At 48.9% G+C, this 16,657-nt stretch overlaps 2 protein-coding genes across 2 annotated transcripts; both read right to left on the bottom strand.

Moving 5' to 3' along the window:
• Positions 1 to 4,536: 4,536 nt before the first annotated feature.
• Positions 4,537 to 8,199, bottom strand: FTJAE_2706 (uncharacterized protein; the record flags this gene model as incomplete). The annotated part of the gene is made up of 4 exons (XM_037348927.1): positions 4,537 to 4,622; positions 4,688 to 4,902; positions 5,909 to 5,974; positions 6,053 to 8,199. The coding sequence occupies 4 exons, from the start codon at positions 8,197 to 8,199 to the stop codon at positions 4,537 to 4,539; spliced, it is 2,514 nt and encodes an 837-aa protein (XP_037210191.1).
• A 5,581-nt stretch (positions 8,200 to 13,780) lies between these two features.
• Positions 13,781 to 15,706, bottom strand: FTJAE_2705 (uncharacterized protein; the record flags this gene model as incomplete). The annotated part of the gene is made up of 3 exons (XM_037348926.1): positions 13,781 to 14,080; positions 14,129 to 15,405; positions 15,454 to 15,706. The coding sequence occupies 3 exons, from the start codon at positions 15,704 to 15,706 to the stop codon at positions 13,781 to 13,783; spliced, it is 1,830 nt and encodes a 609-aa protein (XP_037210190.1).
• Positions 15,707 to 16,657: the final 951 nt, after the last annotated feature.

Below are 16,657 nucleotides of genomic sequence, written 5' to 3'. Positions count from 1 at the left end.
CAATTGATCACTGGATCAGCCTGCATTCAGTCTGGGGAACCTAGTAAGACGGGAGACGGCATGAGCAGCAAGAATGAGACCTGGACACGAGGGAACCTGCGATATCTCTGTGTAAAAGACAGCAAATGGTGGGAATGGGGACTGCATCTCAGCGGAACTGCGTAGCACTCGGTGACCTATAGCGGCGGGGAGAACAAGCTGGGTCAGAGGAGAGAAACTCGTGTAAACAAAAGAGGCGGAAACAATGCAACTTGGGCTGGATGACAACATCAGCCAGCGTCGACGATGCAGGTCGAGCCAAACTCATTCTGCCAATATGCACCTAGCAAAGTATACGGTAACCGAAGCTGTACTATACCAAATCACGGTATGAGCGGCTTGTCGTCGATGCAAACTGCAAAAGCGGTCACTCCGTTGAAGTTTGGTATCGTACGCAAAGAATCTCTCTCTTGGACGTTTAGTGCCCAGCAGCAGCCAACAAACTCTGGAGCCTCTTGGAGCTAGGGCGGTCCAGGAACCCAGCATCGCTACGTGGACGGGAGACTTGGCGCCATGTCAGCCATGACACAACAAAGACGCAGAAACCTGCTGGTCGTGATAGCAAAAGGGCATGAGTAAGATGGTTGTGGTTAGCATTGTAACCATAGAGATAACTGTAAAGTTAAGGTAGGGTGAGCAGAGGCAGCATGTAATGTCAGCAAGCCTCATGAGGAGAGTTTTCGCTTAACCAGCAGACACGCCTTGCTTGAGATGGCTAGTGAGGATCGTCCACCCCATGTATGTATATGTCGCCAATCGACGATTTGCTCGTGATGGTGAGGCCAAAGAAGTGCCTTGGTTTCGGGGGAGTGGAGTCCCCTGAGCATCTTGGTTGGAGCCTCCGGGGATTTGTTAGTGAATATTCCCGTTGTAACTATGGCATTGTTCGATTGTGAAAGCCCAGGCAGACTTGGCAGCCGGATCAATGGGCCGAGAAAAGAGGCGGTCGGGATAAAGCAATGGCTTGGTTTCCTGTGCCATCTTTTCCAATATTGGAATTGTCGAGCGGAGTGGCCAGAGAACCTTAAGCACACCGGCCATCATAACCGCGTTGATATAAGCCACATGTGGTTGCTCCGGCACATGGCTGTTGTGTTAATCGAAGCTCCCGGAGGTCGGGAGATAGATTCGATAAACAAGTCCATGGCTGGAAACTGACTGAATGGCTACCTAGAAGTTCACGATACACGAACTTGGAGAAAAGAGAACTGGCGGGGGGCTTTGAAACTGGTCTTCGCGATGGCCGGGTTCTACGGACGGCCATGTGGTTCAGAGGTCGGACAGCGAGGACATCGAATGCGGGCGTCTTTAGCAAGCGAAGCACAGCATTTTCGTCGATTACTGGCCATTACGAGAAAGAACTGCGGGTCGGAACCAATGGACATGTCAGGTCTGACAGAAAACTGAGGATTAGCCAAGGACAAGCACGAGCAGCCAGTTTGATAGCACAGCATGAAAGAATGCACTCAAGAGCTGCAGCCACCACGCCTTGTGCTTGTGAAAGCCTGTTTTGTTCTCTCACCTGGCCTGGTGCCCACTGCCAGATGCATGAGGGCAGGGAGGAAGAAGAGCTGTTGGCCATGGAATCAGTGGTTTCTTCCCTGGATGAATCGATTAACCCAGGTCAACAAGGGAAGGGATGGAGATGGAGGTCAATGTCGCACCATAACATGGCCCCTAGCGTATCGGTCCCGTGTCATTAGCGCGCACCATAATGAGACGAAACAACCAATGCTGAGCTAGATGCCGCCATAGTTGTCTCGGCGTGCTGTAGTGGTGTGGAGGAATAGGGCGTTGAATACGAGAGAATGCTTCCCCTTGGAGGGATTGAGTTTTTTGAGTAACAAGAGGTAACGGTTGTGGTTGTGGTAGCCTGAGGAACCGAACACCACCTCACTAACAGTGGTCCAATACGGGCAACTACCAATCCACCAACCTCGCTGACTGTTGCCAGTATAAGTGGTAATTTCATCATTCAACCTCGCTATATCTCAAGGCCTTAGATTCAAAATCTTCCAAGCAACAAAAAGCACCAACAGTAGGTACTCAAGTAAGGGGAAAAGAGTTACAGGCAGAGACATACTTGATCTCGGCATTTCGCAGCTCTTAACCCGTACATGCATGACGCCAAATCAGCCATGATCCAACACTGACGAACCAGCTACCGCTCTTCAACTCAGTTATCTGCAGTAAGAAAATATCGAACTGATGCTCTGTGTCTTTGCACACTCGAGTTACACGACGCTAGTGACCGGAGGGTGAACTTATCTCCTCTCCGGTAATGGTTGCCACGAGGATGAGGCCTTCATGACATCAGATAAGAAGACTATCTTAACGATCAGAGCTGTTTACAACTTAAGCTTGGACAATTCAGTGAAAGGAATCCCAACACAAAACGAACTAATCAAGATCATAGCAGGTTGCACGGCAATCAGTGTGTAGTGTAGCAGAAGGACTCACTAAAGAGCTGTACCTAGATTGGCGCTCTTCGTATCCTATCCAGGTGGTGTGGTCACTGTTGTAGCCTGTTCTGCTATATCAGCCACATCTTGTAACCTCACGAGTTGCCAATACAACCTCATCAATACCGCTACGGCAGCTCCTCGAAATCGAACAAAGTTGATGCCGCTCTGTCCGAGTGGGCGGGCTAAGATGGGCGGGGAAGAGCTCTCAGGCCAAGGATAGCTGAGCATGGCCAAACACGTTACTAACAAGTTTACTGTGATATCTTCCAACTCTTGCTTGGACCTCTACCCAACTTTCGTGTCCGCTTGTATCCCCAACATGCACGTGTGGGTGTGCCCACTCTGTCGATTAACTAGTAGATAGAGCTACTGCAGTGAGAGCTCAAGTTGTTGTGCTCCATAGACTCATCATTGGCTGGTCTCACATGCCATGCTTTCTTTTCCCCTCCCTCTATGCAACTAGCAAATCAGGCACAGCTGAGCTGTGTGTACCTTACAGCAGGACGAGAGCACAGACGGGACAGAACAGCTCAGGCGTTGTTGTGTTGTATTTGTGCTGTGCTGTGATAGCTGATCATGTCTCATCACTTGCAGTACGCAAAGACAAGAGGGACATTATGAGGCGCTGAATTGGATAGAGAGAGCATCCCTTTAGCAATTAATTGCTCAAAAACAATAGAGTTACCGCCCTAAGACAGGACCCAGTCGTATCATGACTTCTCATGCAAGGTCATGCAGGCTCCACCAATGGTCAACCTCGTCACTTTTTCTGATATCCATCCCATCCCTCCACAGCGACACAGACAGACCCATAGTCACATCGAAACGAAACAAAGCGATTTGATGAATTATATCTTTTAGAGTTATAGTATTAGCATAAGGCTTCAAGCTTATTTCCCTCAAGTCTCAAACGTCATGACTTTTTTTTTACTTTTTCCTGCCCCTTGTTAGCCTCCCTCTTTTGATGTCTCCGCCCTTAATTAAGCTGTTGTCTAGGAAATGTTACCAGTGTTTGCTAACTTTTTCAAACATTGTGGGAAAAACTTCGCTGACTCTGTCTCCCACTGAATTGCTTGTCCCTCGTCAGGCCAAGGACTTCTTAGTTCTCTGCTTCTTTCGGTAGTTTCCGTTCCGAGAAATGGTTGCGTTTTGGACCCCAATGAAAGCAAACCTCGTGTTAGTGTTGGTAATAAGTGAACGCACCAAGTGCAGCAGACTTACACATAGCAAGGATATGAACTAGCTGCACGTGGAAACATGTTTGCTGCATAACCACATGGCCATAAGAAAATAGTTGGTCTACATGGGTAGCTTAAACCTGGGCAAGGCCTGATCACGATTGACTATGGATGAATAGCCTGTATTCTGCTTACAACATGCATGCATGCCTTACCACCCACTGAACAGCGTCAGAAAACTCGTGATGCATGCATTTCCAAGGCTTAGCAAAGCCCTATAGCCTGGGCGTTGTCATACGTCTGACTCACTGGCTTATAAGTCGTAGAACTTTGGGTTGAAAGTTGGATCGGATGTTACCCTATTGGACCTGCTACACATATGTGCACCTCATTTCTTCCTCGCTGTTGAGCTTCCAGCATATCAAGAACATCCGTGTCTTCCACAGATATCACACTGTCCCCAACTTTATGTCCATAGACTGGCCATATCCCACGTTTCTCAACGGTACCTCTCTAGGGTAACCATCCTCCATCGTATATGAGGTATACCTTATCGTGTCACTCTATGTGTGTAAGTCTCATGACCATAATTTTGCTATTAGTTTGCTGTCTTGTATTCATAAGCCATGAACATGCCGTATCATGAGACAAATACAATCTGAGGTTTTCATCACGCTTGCCAACCACAAACGGATCGCTTTTCAACCCGTCAGATATTGAAGCTTCGAAGCCAATACCACCAAGGTGTCATCCTCAATAGCAGACCACACCAATGATACAGCATCCCTTGAGCCTTGAGAATCTTCTTCAGCTCCTTAACTACTACAGCAATACCAACCTACTTTCTGGTAGTGTTACCACCCAAGTCTGTGGCGCGCAGACCACCAACTCGTGATCACCCTTGAGATCAGGAACTCCTTCTTAAGATCTCCGTCATGACCTTTCGCCAAAGTCAATAGTGTGTTCAGAACAAGACCAAAGTCTAAATTCTATGTCGCGACATACAGGGAGAGGCGCCGACCAGAGAGTCTGACACAAAGAAACAAAGTTGCAGGTTGCCGTATGTGTCCATGCCTCTGCGAAGCTTCAGAAGGCCCTGCTCGGGTCGGACAGCGCCGGTCCCCCATCCGGGACCACCGAGGAGGACGGCATCAGCATTATTTGCGGCGGCGAGGGTCTCGTCGGTGAGAAGGGTACCGTCGACATTAATGGAATAGATACTAGGACTGTCAGAGCTAGATGTGCAATGTATGATCAGGACTAACACCACCCATGCGATGGTTCTGGAGGTTGAACTTGCTAACCATCCAAGTCTCTCGAGAACCTGATTGATCAATCAGTTAGGTATATGCTCTTTCTGTAAGCTGTAATATAGGTATGTTTCCTTGCCCGAATGCCTTCAAGAACAATCTGTTCGTAGTTCGCATGCGTTCAGGCTTTCAACTCCGAAGCTCGGGATTGCAGTGATCACCAGCAAAGTACGACAAAGTTGTATTCGACCATTTTGAATTGGTGTTAACCTATTGAATAATAGACAATGAGAGGTCAAAGAAGACAAACAGAAGAGTCGATTGTTGCACCTTGTTTGCTGAACCTCTGTTGCTGCCCCGCCCGCTGCCTCACTAACACTCTTCCCCGCCATTCCGAGATCGGGGCCATAAGCTCCGTAGGCCGGCTTTTGATTGAGTGGTCCCGCTCGGGGTTTACGGCAGAGCTAACGGAAGTGGGCATTCACGGCATTGGCCAACGAGAGGAGACGTCAAGATCATTTTGGGTAGTAATCGGAAGCTCTGGAGTTTTCCATGTTTCGAGGACTCGATCGTAGCTCATGATTTTTGACTATTCCATTCCTGTTGTGACCATCTCGCATGGACTATATGTTTGCCGTGTTGGCCCCTACACGGCCTTGATGGCATGTGCTCACTTAACTAGGTCGTCTTCTGAGCAACTGCGGATTACTTGAACCCTGAATGTCATATTTTTGTCTGAAATGCCAATATTTATGTATGTACTCGATCAAATGCATTCGTTATCCAGTACTCCTTTCATCCAGTCTACTCCTTCAAGAAATGCTCATACAACCTGTTGCCTTATCGGAACGCCCTAAATGATTTGCTCGCCAATGGAGACGCTACGGGTACACCTCCCATCAAGTTTCCTCGTCCCGTATCTCGCATCCGGCCTCCTCGCATGTTCGGTGTGTTAGCACAGAACGAGCAGACATACACTCTTGGTTGAGTCCTGAGGTCGAGATTGATACACTTTCCGTGGAGCCACATTTCACAGGACTCGCTGTATTAGTGTCAGCTCCATTCATATTAAATCTCCGACGGCTATTTGCCCTGGTGGCCATAGGCTGGCAAAACTTACCACTGGATCATGGAGCCGTCCCCCTCGTCAGCCCCCTTTCGGTTACAGAGACATCTGACGTGTCTGTCTGTTATAAGGCTTGACTCGGTGAGGGTCGACGGCGAGTTGCTGTCACCTCGAAAAGGGCCAAAGTGTCCACCCTGGAATGAGCGGTGTTGTCCACCCTGTCCCATCGGATTTGATCGCTTTCTTCGGTCCTCCATGACCTTACGAAGCTCACTAGCAGCATCCCCAATCTTGTCCTTGCGCTCATACACCATCGTCTCATTCTCGCTATCCGCGTCGTGCTGCGATCCTCCAATAGTATCGTGTATGCTACCCGTGCTCCTGTCACTAATACTACGTCGCGAAGAGTGAAAGATGGACCCAACTGGTCTCAGTGGGTCAGGTAAAGCAAAGGACGCATTGAACGAGTTGTTCCTGCTAGGAATAATGATAGGCTCGTCGTCCGAAGATGATTCGTCATCTTCCGAAGGACCCAGGTCTCGTGGTGTTCGACTCCTATCACGAATGAGTCCCGGATGGTTGGCACTGGGCTCCCAGTCCCATTCATTAGGCACGATCGTTGTCTCTGCACGAGCTCTGCCCCTCGAGTCGATGGTGAATTTCACAGCTGTTCGAGTGGATTGGTGTTGCAGTGCTGGCCCTTCAGGGATGGAGGCCAAGCCCGAAAGGCGGTGTTGGCTCTTCATTGGAGACAACCTTCCGGTTGGTTTGGCTATAGGCCGATTTGGGGGCGCACTGTCGCTATTGGAGCCATTGCTGGCTTGTGAGACTGGCCGTGCCGGTGCAAGTTTGGGTAGTACAGGTCGGTTCTGTGGTTGGGCTCTCTTGCCACGGTTTTCGCTGAAACTCCTACCCATTCCGGGCCGAGGGTTTGCCTTGACAGGGGATGGTGCAAGTGCACGATCGGGTGCCTTTGTAGCCCTCAGGTCCTTCATGCTCGTTGATTGGCGGATGTTTTCACCCAAAGGTGTTCTTGATCTCGATTGGAAAATGGTGGCTTCAGCGGAGCCAGCCTGTGTCACTGGGATGAGAGCAGGGTTATCCAAAACAGAATGGTGTGGAGGTTCAAACAGCAATCCAGGGTTTACTCCATTCATGGACTGTCCAAGTCCAAAAGGGTCATCTAGAGGAGCGGAAAGGGCAGCAGACATGGCAGCACTTGCTGTAGTAACACCTGCCGAACCCATAGGCTTTGGTGCAAGAGGACGGTCACGTTGCATGGTTTGCATAGGGTCTGAACCTGCGGAAGCGAATGGTGCATTAGGGTCTTGAAAGAGTGGTACCTCGCTATTCCAGTCGAAGGAACCTGTGTGGCGGTGATGGCCACCATGCTGAACAGGTGTCGTCTGAAAGACATTGGAAGGCGATGCACTAAAGTCAAAGTCCATACCCATCGAAGGATCCCAGAAAGTGTTAGGCGTGGCAGCAGGTGCTGTCATGGGATATGCAAACATGTCACCAGAGGAAGCCATCAAGGCAGCAATATCATGTTGCTGTTGTTGTTGAGAGTTGCCAGTGAAGTCGGGCTGGCCGAAATACTGATCATTTTGCATATTGAGCTTGTCGGCGAGCTTCCGTGCTCCCCTACGTCCAGTGGGTGGGGGTGTCGCTGTCTGCGAGGGCTCTACACCCTGAACTCCGGCTTTCCTAGCCTTCTTGGAGGTTTGAGGGTGTTTGGCCGGATCAGGACTGGGTAGGGGTGTCGTATCGGTTATATATTCTTGAGGTACGGTTACTGAATTTGGGGATGAGGCCAAGCGACGTGATGGCTCGACCGGCGGCAGTGGTAGATTTTGGTCCGAAAAGTGATTCACATGAGTTGCAATTTCAGTAGCAAAAGTGTCGTTGGATAGCAGCCTCTTGTGCTTGCTGGAAGGTGTGGCAGCACGAAAGTCAACGAAAGAATTTTGAGATCCACGGAGATTTCCAGGAGTCGAGTTGAAGACGGAATATTCTTCAGCAAAATGCGGAGTCCAGCCCCCGGAGTCGGTGACTGAACCTTGCCCGGGTTTGGGGGTTTCGAAAACGGGACTGGGAAAGGAGTCGGAGACAGGTGTTTCTGCGGAGGTTGGAGGGCGGTAGTTCGAATTGGCAAAACTGTACAACCCCGGATTGGTTAGTGAATTTGATACGGATGCCATGTTGATGATGGATCGGTTGATGATGAGGGAAAGAATTGGGCAATGCTGTGAATTGAGCTTGCCTTGAAGCCAGTTGATTCCCGTTCATAGCAAATCTAATTGCTTATCATAAAGGCCAACTCAGTTGTAGGCCGAAGGGATGCTTCGAGTTCGAGGTTGATGATGTGCACGGTCGGTCACGTTGCCGTAGTAGAGCACTAGCAGGAGCTGAAGTTTATGCAAAAAGCTGGAGAATCGTACTCGAGAAAAGTTTGAAACAAGAAAAACAAGGTAGAAAGATTGCAGTTCGTTGATCGGAATCGTGTCAGGTAGAATGTCGAGCTCGGCGTGGGCAGGCTGTGACAGGTAGAGAAAGATAGAGAGAGAAAGTCTATTTAGATGTCGCAGGTCGGTCGGTGCTCGTGGGGCATTATACAAGGTCGTGAACGATCATGAAAGGACGGAAGAAAGGCATTAAGGTCTAAGACTGTTTTGCTTGGACAAGCATGATCGTAAGCCACTGATGATAAAAAGAGCAAATGTGGTGCAAAGGGAGGAATGAAGTCGGGATGGAATACGGGATGGATAGGTAAGCCCCGATAAAAAAAGAGGAGGGGCAGGGAAGAAGGACCAGTTTAAAGAAAGGGAGACGATAGTTAAAGCAGGGAGAAAAGTAGAAACCCCCGCCAAATGGCGCCAGAGCAAACGAATAAATAGAAAGAAGGATGGAACGTTTGACTCCAGAGATTGAGACTGGGCTTGTGTCTTGTCTTGTCTCGTCTCGTTGTCAATGGAGATAGAGGATGTTGTTGAGTGGGATGATGGGAGCTGCATGTTGATGGGGATACCGAGGCCAGAGCTGAACAGATGCAGAACTAAGAGCAGAGAAGTAGAGTAGACAGACTATCAGATTTCTCGTACCTTGACTTCGATTAAACAGAGTTATTTCATCGGTTTGCAGATTCGTCTCGTCTGGTCTCGCCTCGTCTTGTGTCGTTCCGTCTCGAGTCTTCTCCTTCTCAACTCTCGTATGTGATGATGTCGTGATCTCGCGGGTGCCGACGTCGAGGATACCCTCTTCAGTTTAGGCAGAAGAAGGTTGAAGCGGTCCGTTCGTTTGCTCGCTTCGAGTCGGTAAATTCTCGATGGGAATGGATTGGATGGATTGGATAGGATAAGACTGCACGGGACGGATGCAGTGGATACAGTACGTGCCCGACCTTCCTATTTACAAACTACACCTGAGCTGAACTCGACAGTTGAACTGAGCTGTTTGCAGACGGGAACTCAGCAGGTACTGTATATCTCGTGGTGCAGAAAGAGAGAAAATACAAACAACTGCGAGACAGATAACAATTAGATAGGGCTGGGCAAATCAATAAAAGCTATGAACATTTATTAAAATGAATCTACAACTTCGAAATCGCAAGCTTGGTGGCGCATCAGCGCCCTCTTCCTCCTCAACTTAGCCGTTGTTGGGCAACCGCCGGTAACGCTCTTCAGGGGGCTTCAGTGCGCTACGGACCTCTGCTAGCCAACCGCTGGAACAGTCCTAGACTAGAAGAGGCACTGCCCGAAGCCAATAGCTCAGCTCGAGAGCTGAGAAGATAACAAGAACACTAACTATTTAGGTATTCAACGCGATAACCGTTGATTCTGTCACCGAGAGTTGCTATGCTCTAAAATAACTGTGACTGGTTACTCTTGAGTTGTGATGAGCTCAGCAGCTGAAGGAGTTGTAATGAAACTATCTCATCATGGTTGCACGCTATGACTCCCGTCATAGATATCTAGCTACCTGAAATAGGCGATACATCCCGACATGGTTTGATAGTACTATATGAATCCGCGGAACGCCGTATTGACGGATCATGATGATGACTATTTTGATAAGGACAGGTTTCCCCCTCAAACATCCATGGATGGTTGCATGTATGTAAAAGGCAACTGACTGCACTTCTCCAACCACGGATACAAATACCCTGTAACTGCATCTCTCACCGACTGCTGACAGCCAACCAACAAGTTCCCGAAACCACAATCAGCTCACCACTTTGTCATCATCGGCTATTGCTACTGTAACTGTCACCCAAAGAAAACTGATTCAGCCGCATGTCTTGAAAGGGCAGTAATCAACTTGGCAAGCCTGTCTTGAGACGTGAGCATCAGACCCAGACGTTGCTTGAGAAACAGGTTGTGTATCACGTCACATATTGAGACTTGTCAGTAATTAAGAGAAGCATTTTGGTATATTCTGGGCCTGGTGGCTTTGCACTCGTCATCATTGTCTGGTTGTCGGGGCTCTCCCATACTACCTAACTAGTCGGGGAACCGGCGACCGTATAGGTTGTTGATATTTTCTTTTTTAAGCCTGATGTCCATGGCATTCAAGCTATTCCTCCAATTACTTTATTTATAGAGTATGGCCATATGATGCAATGTTTGTCTGCTCAGTTTCTCCTATTTTGTCGGACAGGAACACCCCGAGGTGGCTCAATATCCATCGGGGATAGTATGGACATACCACTGTCTGCCTGGTCTACCCTCAACTTCACATGCCTACCTAACTAATGATGATGAGTGAGACATTCACTTGACAATTCTCGTGGCTGCTTCTTAGAGCCAACAAGCTGCCAAGAGCCATTATATTAGCAACTTTCTTTGTCAATAAGGTTCAAACGGGACGGATCGAACGGTAAAGACTGTGAATGGTGACAAACTCAATACCAGTAAACTAGTATCGACACTCCTATAACGGGGCGCGGAAGTATTGGCTCAGTAATCACAATGAAACTTGTGAGGTTTTGAGAGTTTCATACGTTACTCACCACTTTCTCAGACACAGTCGCGGTACGTATGCAACTTGATTCTACAACATCAATCGGCATTTTTGTCTTTTATCCAACTTCTCTGAGGTTTATATGCCTTTCACGTGCTTCTCACAGTGAACCCGCTCTCAATTCCAGCCAGATGGTAAGGTGAAGAAGCAGAGCGGCTCATGATTGGCCACCCAGGATCGACAAGATGGTGTGTGTCTTCTGGAAATAGACCTTTCTCGACCGGGGTTTTAAGTGCTTGCATCTCCATTCCACCAGACATTCCAACTTTATTCATACTGGTAGTCATTCTGATAGGCATTGTCTTTCTCACGTGTTCTACTAAGTATATGTTGCTTAATTGCAAGCATCTTTCTGTGCTTCTGCTTTGTATCGCGAGATTTCACAGATGGTGGGCCTCTTACACATATATTTGTCAGTTTCTCAATTCATCATAGTTTCTTTTACAAGCGAGGTTATCGTGACTTTGACGGAGCCTGCCGTGAACATCTACCGAGAGCCAAATCTGTCCTCTTATCCGAACAAACGCGCACCGATGCCTGCAGTGGGTATAAAATATTGTGTGTATACTAATACTATACTATGTGGTCTTTGCACATCACATCACATCACCCTGAAGAACATAGTTAACCCCCGTATAACACAACCTAATTAACTGCCTGCCCTAACGTTATACCTCCGTACGACACTATGCCACTACTGTCCATCAACTTTATTCATCACCCCCGGCCGGCTTAAACGTTTCCTCCATCCGGATGCCGCTCCCCGAACCGGCCCCATCCGGAGTCTCCTCCGCCAACGCATGAATATGGGAGATTAAGCATTTGTTTCGTCTCTACTCTATTCACACCTTCACACCCCCCCGCGATCGAGAGTCCAGTCCTGCCTGTCTCCTGTCAACACCCGCTTTGCCTCAATACATATGTACAAAAACTCTGTTAGTTACAAGGATAAAATGCTCGTTGACTGCCGGGAATGGCCTTGCTCGTTGACGATGCGTTGTTCAATTCCCAGCCTCGCTTCGTCTGCCCCCCGCAAAGTGAGAGATGCCTTGACAAAAGTTTAACTGACAGACAGTTCAGGGTTCAAAGTTGGTTTCAGAAGCGAAAGAGTAAATTTATTGAGAGACCCACGCCTGTGTTGTGTTGCTTCGGCCAAGTTACAAAATCTACACCGAATTGTTCCGTCTGAGACTTGTACCAGTCAACTAACGCCGTTATTATGTTTCCATTACGAATTTACGAGTATCCGTACGCACAAACACCGGGTTCATGACCCTGGCTCTCCTCGGCCTCGGGTACCTGTATCAGAACCTGCCAAGTCAAAGCCGTGACCGATCCTGATCCTGATCCTGATGCTGTCACGTCACGTCACGTCAATAATAGCAGAAACAACATGTGACGATGTCTTCCGTTTCTCCAATGCATTGTACTGTGCCCCTTCTCGCTTAACTTCAGTATGATATTACCAGAAATCTGTTAAGGAAAACCGGCCAATTCGCCTACGTTGCTTGAACTTGGTAGTTAGCACATACCAATTTCTGCAAAGTCCCCTCGCAAGGCTCGCATATGAGTTCCTGAAACGGAATCTGGCTGCCTTGGCTAGAATCACTAGACCGTTGGCACGATCAACAAAGGATCTCCGCTTCCCGCTCACAGACTTGTCAGCCTTGGTTATTTGAGATCTCGTCCAATTAACGATATAGCGGAAAACACCAAACATTCTCCCCAGCGTTGCAATACTCCCCTGGGAGTGGCAGAACACTTGCCGATCTCCCCTGGCCAAAAGACCCCTGGTCTTAATAGCCATCACTTATACTGCTACTCTCTCTTCCTCCAAGACGAGTAATGCCCTATCAAGAACCGCCGAACATCCTGCCAGCCCCTCGTGGTACCACTTTTCCTTCTGCAAAGCAACATTGCATAGTTGCAACGGGCTGACAAGCCAGTCCTTGTGCTGTAATTAATTCATGTCACATCGTGCTTTTCGCCCTCGAAACAAAACGGATCCGACGATCCCTTTTCATAAGGCGTTTCACGGAGACTTCCGTTTGTCGCTGTCAAGTACGGAGCACAAGTCTCCGCCCACCCATATGATAGTTATGAACCAAGGTGCAGATACAGACAAAATCAATAACAGTGATATTGGGTGACCGTTGCGTAGCTATTTCTATCTATGTAAATCCATGCCTTCGACTTCGACTGGCCAGCAGCATCGTCCATCTTGCTCGTTTCATTCATCAGGCTCTTCCCCAAAGGAAGGCTCCTAATCCTAAACCGACCATTCTATCTAGTGCAGTAAAAGCAAAAACTCCTGGGTATCTCTCAAAGTGAGCAGATGTAGAAAAAGAAAGAAAAAGAAAAAGAAGATAAGAAGTAAAAGAAGAAGTAAAAAATGATATGGTGAATCCTCCACTTTTTTCCCTGGTTCCCTTTCTGACATGTACTTTTTCCAAATTCCTCCCACATTCAAGTATGGGATAGCCTCGTCCACGTGGTGATCCCTCCCAGAACTGGTCGTTTCCTCCTCCTAAATAGCATAAGCAGGCCCTCAGAGGCAAGGCAAGGAACAGAAATTAAACAGAAAACTTTAAGCACAGGGATCAACAAACTTATCCCTGGCTTCAACTGGTATCAAACATCATCTCAAAGATCTTTTCGTAACGTAACGAGTGTGGTGCCATCCACGACAATACATGTGCTGTCGTGGTACGGCGGAAATCAAAAGGAAAAAGTCTAAACTGTAAAAAGCAGAGTCGTATCGAGTTAAATCATGTTCGGAAATGGCTCAGTCGTAAGGACGTTTCCAGACATCGGATCAATGGTATAGTGCTCCTGGGGAGCGAGAACAGAGGTGACTTGAGGGTGAGACGTGATCTGGGACATAGTAGAGGGTCTAGGCGTAGTGGCAAGCTCCATCGAGGAGACAGGCATCTGGGGCGTCATGGGTCGTTGATGTTGAACTTCAATCTTGGGCTTTGCCATGGTCGACATGGCTAGCGCCCTGGCGTTGCTGCTTTCGCGGCGACGCTTAGGTGTGTCTTTCACCTTGAGATGTGTGTGACACTAGAAATTGTCAGTCAAGGCCCCTCTTGGTGGGTTAGTCCGACTTACCTTGTACGCGTGTCTGAACCAGGTGGTTCCCTTCTTCTTGCTGCTAACAAGGGCAATCCACTGCTCGCAGCTACCACAAAGACCCTCCCAAACATCAGGGTTTCCATCCATGCGTCTCTTCTGTTGGGGCTCCTGGAACGAGCTTCCGGTGGCAGCGCTAATGCCGTGAGAGAAAGACTTGTCATACCAGAAGGCAGAGTTCTTCAGCACGAGCCATCGTCCAGGCTTGCAGATTCCACACCATCCCTCTCGCTTGTTGCCGTGACCTCGAACCCATCTAGGGGTGTAAAGGTCGCCCTCAAATCGCAACTCCTGCTCGCGGGGAATCATGTCGGGATCCTCGGGGTTCATGTCCTCGGGAGGTGGAGGAATCTGCTCTTCTCGGAGAGCGGCGTACAGCTCAGGAGGGTCAGAAAGGTCGGTGTAGTGTCCGTTGAGGCAAGCGGCATCTCCGTTGCTCTGAAGCATCCTGAAAAGGCCGTGAGACAGAAGTGGCTGAGGCGGGGCGAAATGGTTGACGTCGGTTTGCCAGGGCTGCTGCTGGGCCATCTGAGATGGAAGCTGAGTAGGAAGCAGCATGCTGTTTCTCTGGTAGACGGGAGTGCTGGGGACAACGAAAGGTGCTTGCTGCATGGCCTGGAGGTTGCCGTAGTTGAGAGGCAGAGGAGTGGTACCGATGGCAGGAGAAGAGTGGCCGGAGTACATGTGCTGGTGGCTGTTGTAGACATCCGGGCAGGCATGGTAAACGTACTGGGCAGGCTTGCGGCTAGCAGAGGTGTTGTAAGTACCAGTAGACCATCGCTTGAGTCTTGGCCCCTCGACGCTGTAGGGAGCAGATCGAACGTTGCTGGGTCGGGGAGACGGAGAAGCACCGCGGCCACGACTCTGAGTCCTCACAAGATCGGTCCTCGACTGAGGAGTCATTCGCGGCGAGGCAACGGGCGAAAGCTGGGTGGAAGACATCATAGAAGTGCGGTTAGAAGGCGGTGGATAATCAGAGCTGAAGGAGGGCGCCTCAGAGAGCGCTGCCGAGAAATCATCGAGAGGCATGTCGGAGAAGGCTCCAGAGGTGGACATCGAAAAGGAAGAGCCGGACATTCGACGCTGTTTTGAACCGTCATCAATGGCCATCAGATCTTCCTCGGCAAGTGTTCCCTGCTTCAGGTCAAGAACAGGGATGGCTTCATCGTTTGTGAAGGAGCTCATTCCCATGGTCATATCGTAGTCCATGCCGTGAAGATCAAATTGATCTTCGACTTGCTTATCCATCCACGATGCTGCTTCAGATTAGTGTGAGTGATATAGTGAGGCTCGGTTTTACTTACAGTTATCCATAGTGGTAGGAGGGTAGAAGTCTTGATGCATAGATCCGGGGCGTGACATGGTCTCACTGGGGGTTTGCTGGAATGAAACTGAAGATGAGTCCCAAGATGGCACTGATGAGAAGTTCTCGGCACCGCAGAAAGAGAATCCCTGATAGATGGGCATAGGGCGAGGCTTAGACTGAGTGGCTGGTGTTGACCACATCTCGTCCGAGCCCAGCACGGATTCGTTTTCGATAAATTCGTTTGAGTTCATGTTGATTATAGGCGTAGGCCCAGATAGGTATGCAAGCCAGCTGTATAAATACTATCACAGATAGAAAAGAAAAGTTGAGTGTCAACTTTGGTGTTGCTGCGTGAATAAAGTGTAAGTATTTCGTGCATATGGCTCAAAGGAAGGACAAGAAAGTATGAAGCATACAGGTAGGGTGGTGGTAAAAGCAGGAACCCAAGAGTCCTTACAGGAGCGAGCCGTTAAACTATTATGCAGAATCTATCTGGCAAGGGCAGGGTGGTGTCAGCATGAATCCTCGATGAGATGGTGGACGATCATGGTAAACTGGCAAGCCCAGGTCCACATCATATCTGGATCTTCGGGAGTGCCGCGGGACCATCTCGAGCTTACCTGGTCAACTAAGAGAGCAATGGCCAAGTCGAATGTGGGAGTAATTTCCGGGCAGTCGACATGCGTTGTAAGGAATGGATGTGTTGTAAGGAACGATCACAGTCGATTTGGGGGATGTCAGGCGGTTAGGGTATAGTAATATGTACTATGAAGCGAACAGGATCCCTTGGACTGATGACAGCGGAGACTGACGCGTAGAGAGTGAATCGATTGTTTGTCTTTTTGTAAAGGAAAGTGGCGTAGTTGGTTTAAGCCCTGTTTATGAAGGAAAGGATAGCTAGACCTGGACTTGGATAGCGGTGGGTGGGCTTGCTATATTATACGGTTTGATGACATGCAAGTGTTTGTGTTAAGGAATGACTGGAGGCAAAACGGACGAACAAAGTTAATGAGCTGGTAGATTTGCGGAAGAAGCGAAAGGGTAGCGGAGCCGGAACCTGGAGGTATAAGAGAAGACGTGTACGATGGGCAAGAGGCATCATCCATGGAGGCAAGGAAGCTCCGCAAGTCAGGGACGGTCACCAGGGGAGAGGTTTGGATAGACGGGAGGGGCTGGACCGAGTGGATTCCAACACGCAACAC

Source organism: Fusarium tjaetaba (genome assembly GCF_013396195.1).
Source record: "Fusarium tjaetaba strain NRRL 66243 chromosome Unknown NRRL66243_c0000056, whole genome shotgun sequence".
Taxonomy (NCBI): Eukaryota; Fungi; Ascomycota; class Sordariomycetes; order Hypocreales; family Nectriaceae; genus Fusarium; species Fusarium tjaetaba.
The sequence above is the reverse complement of the archived record's forward strand: the minus strand, read 5'-3'. Positions and strand labels throughout refer to the sequence as shown.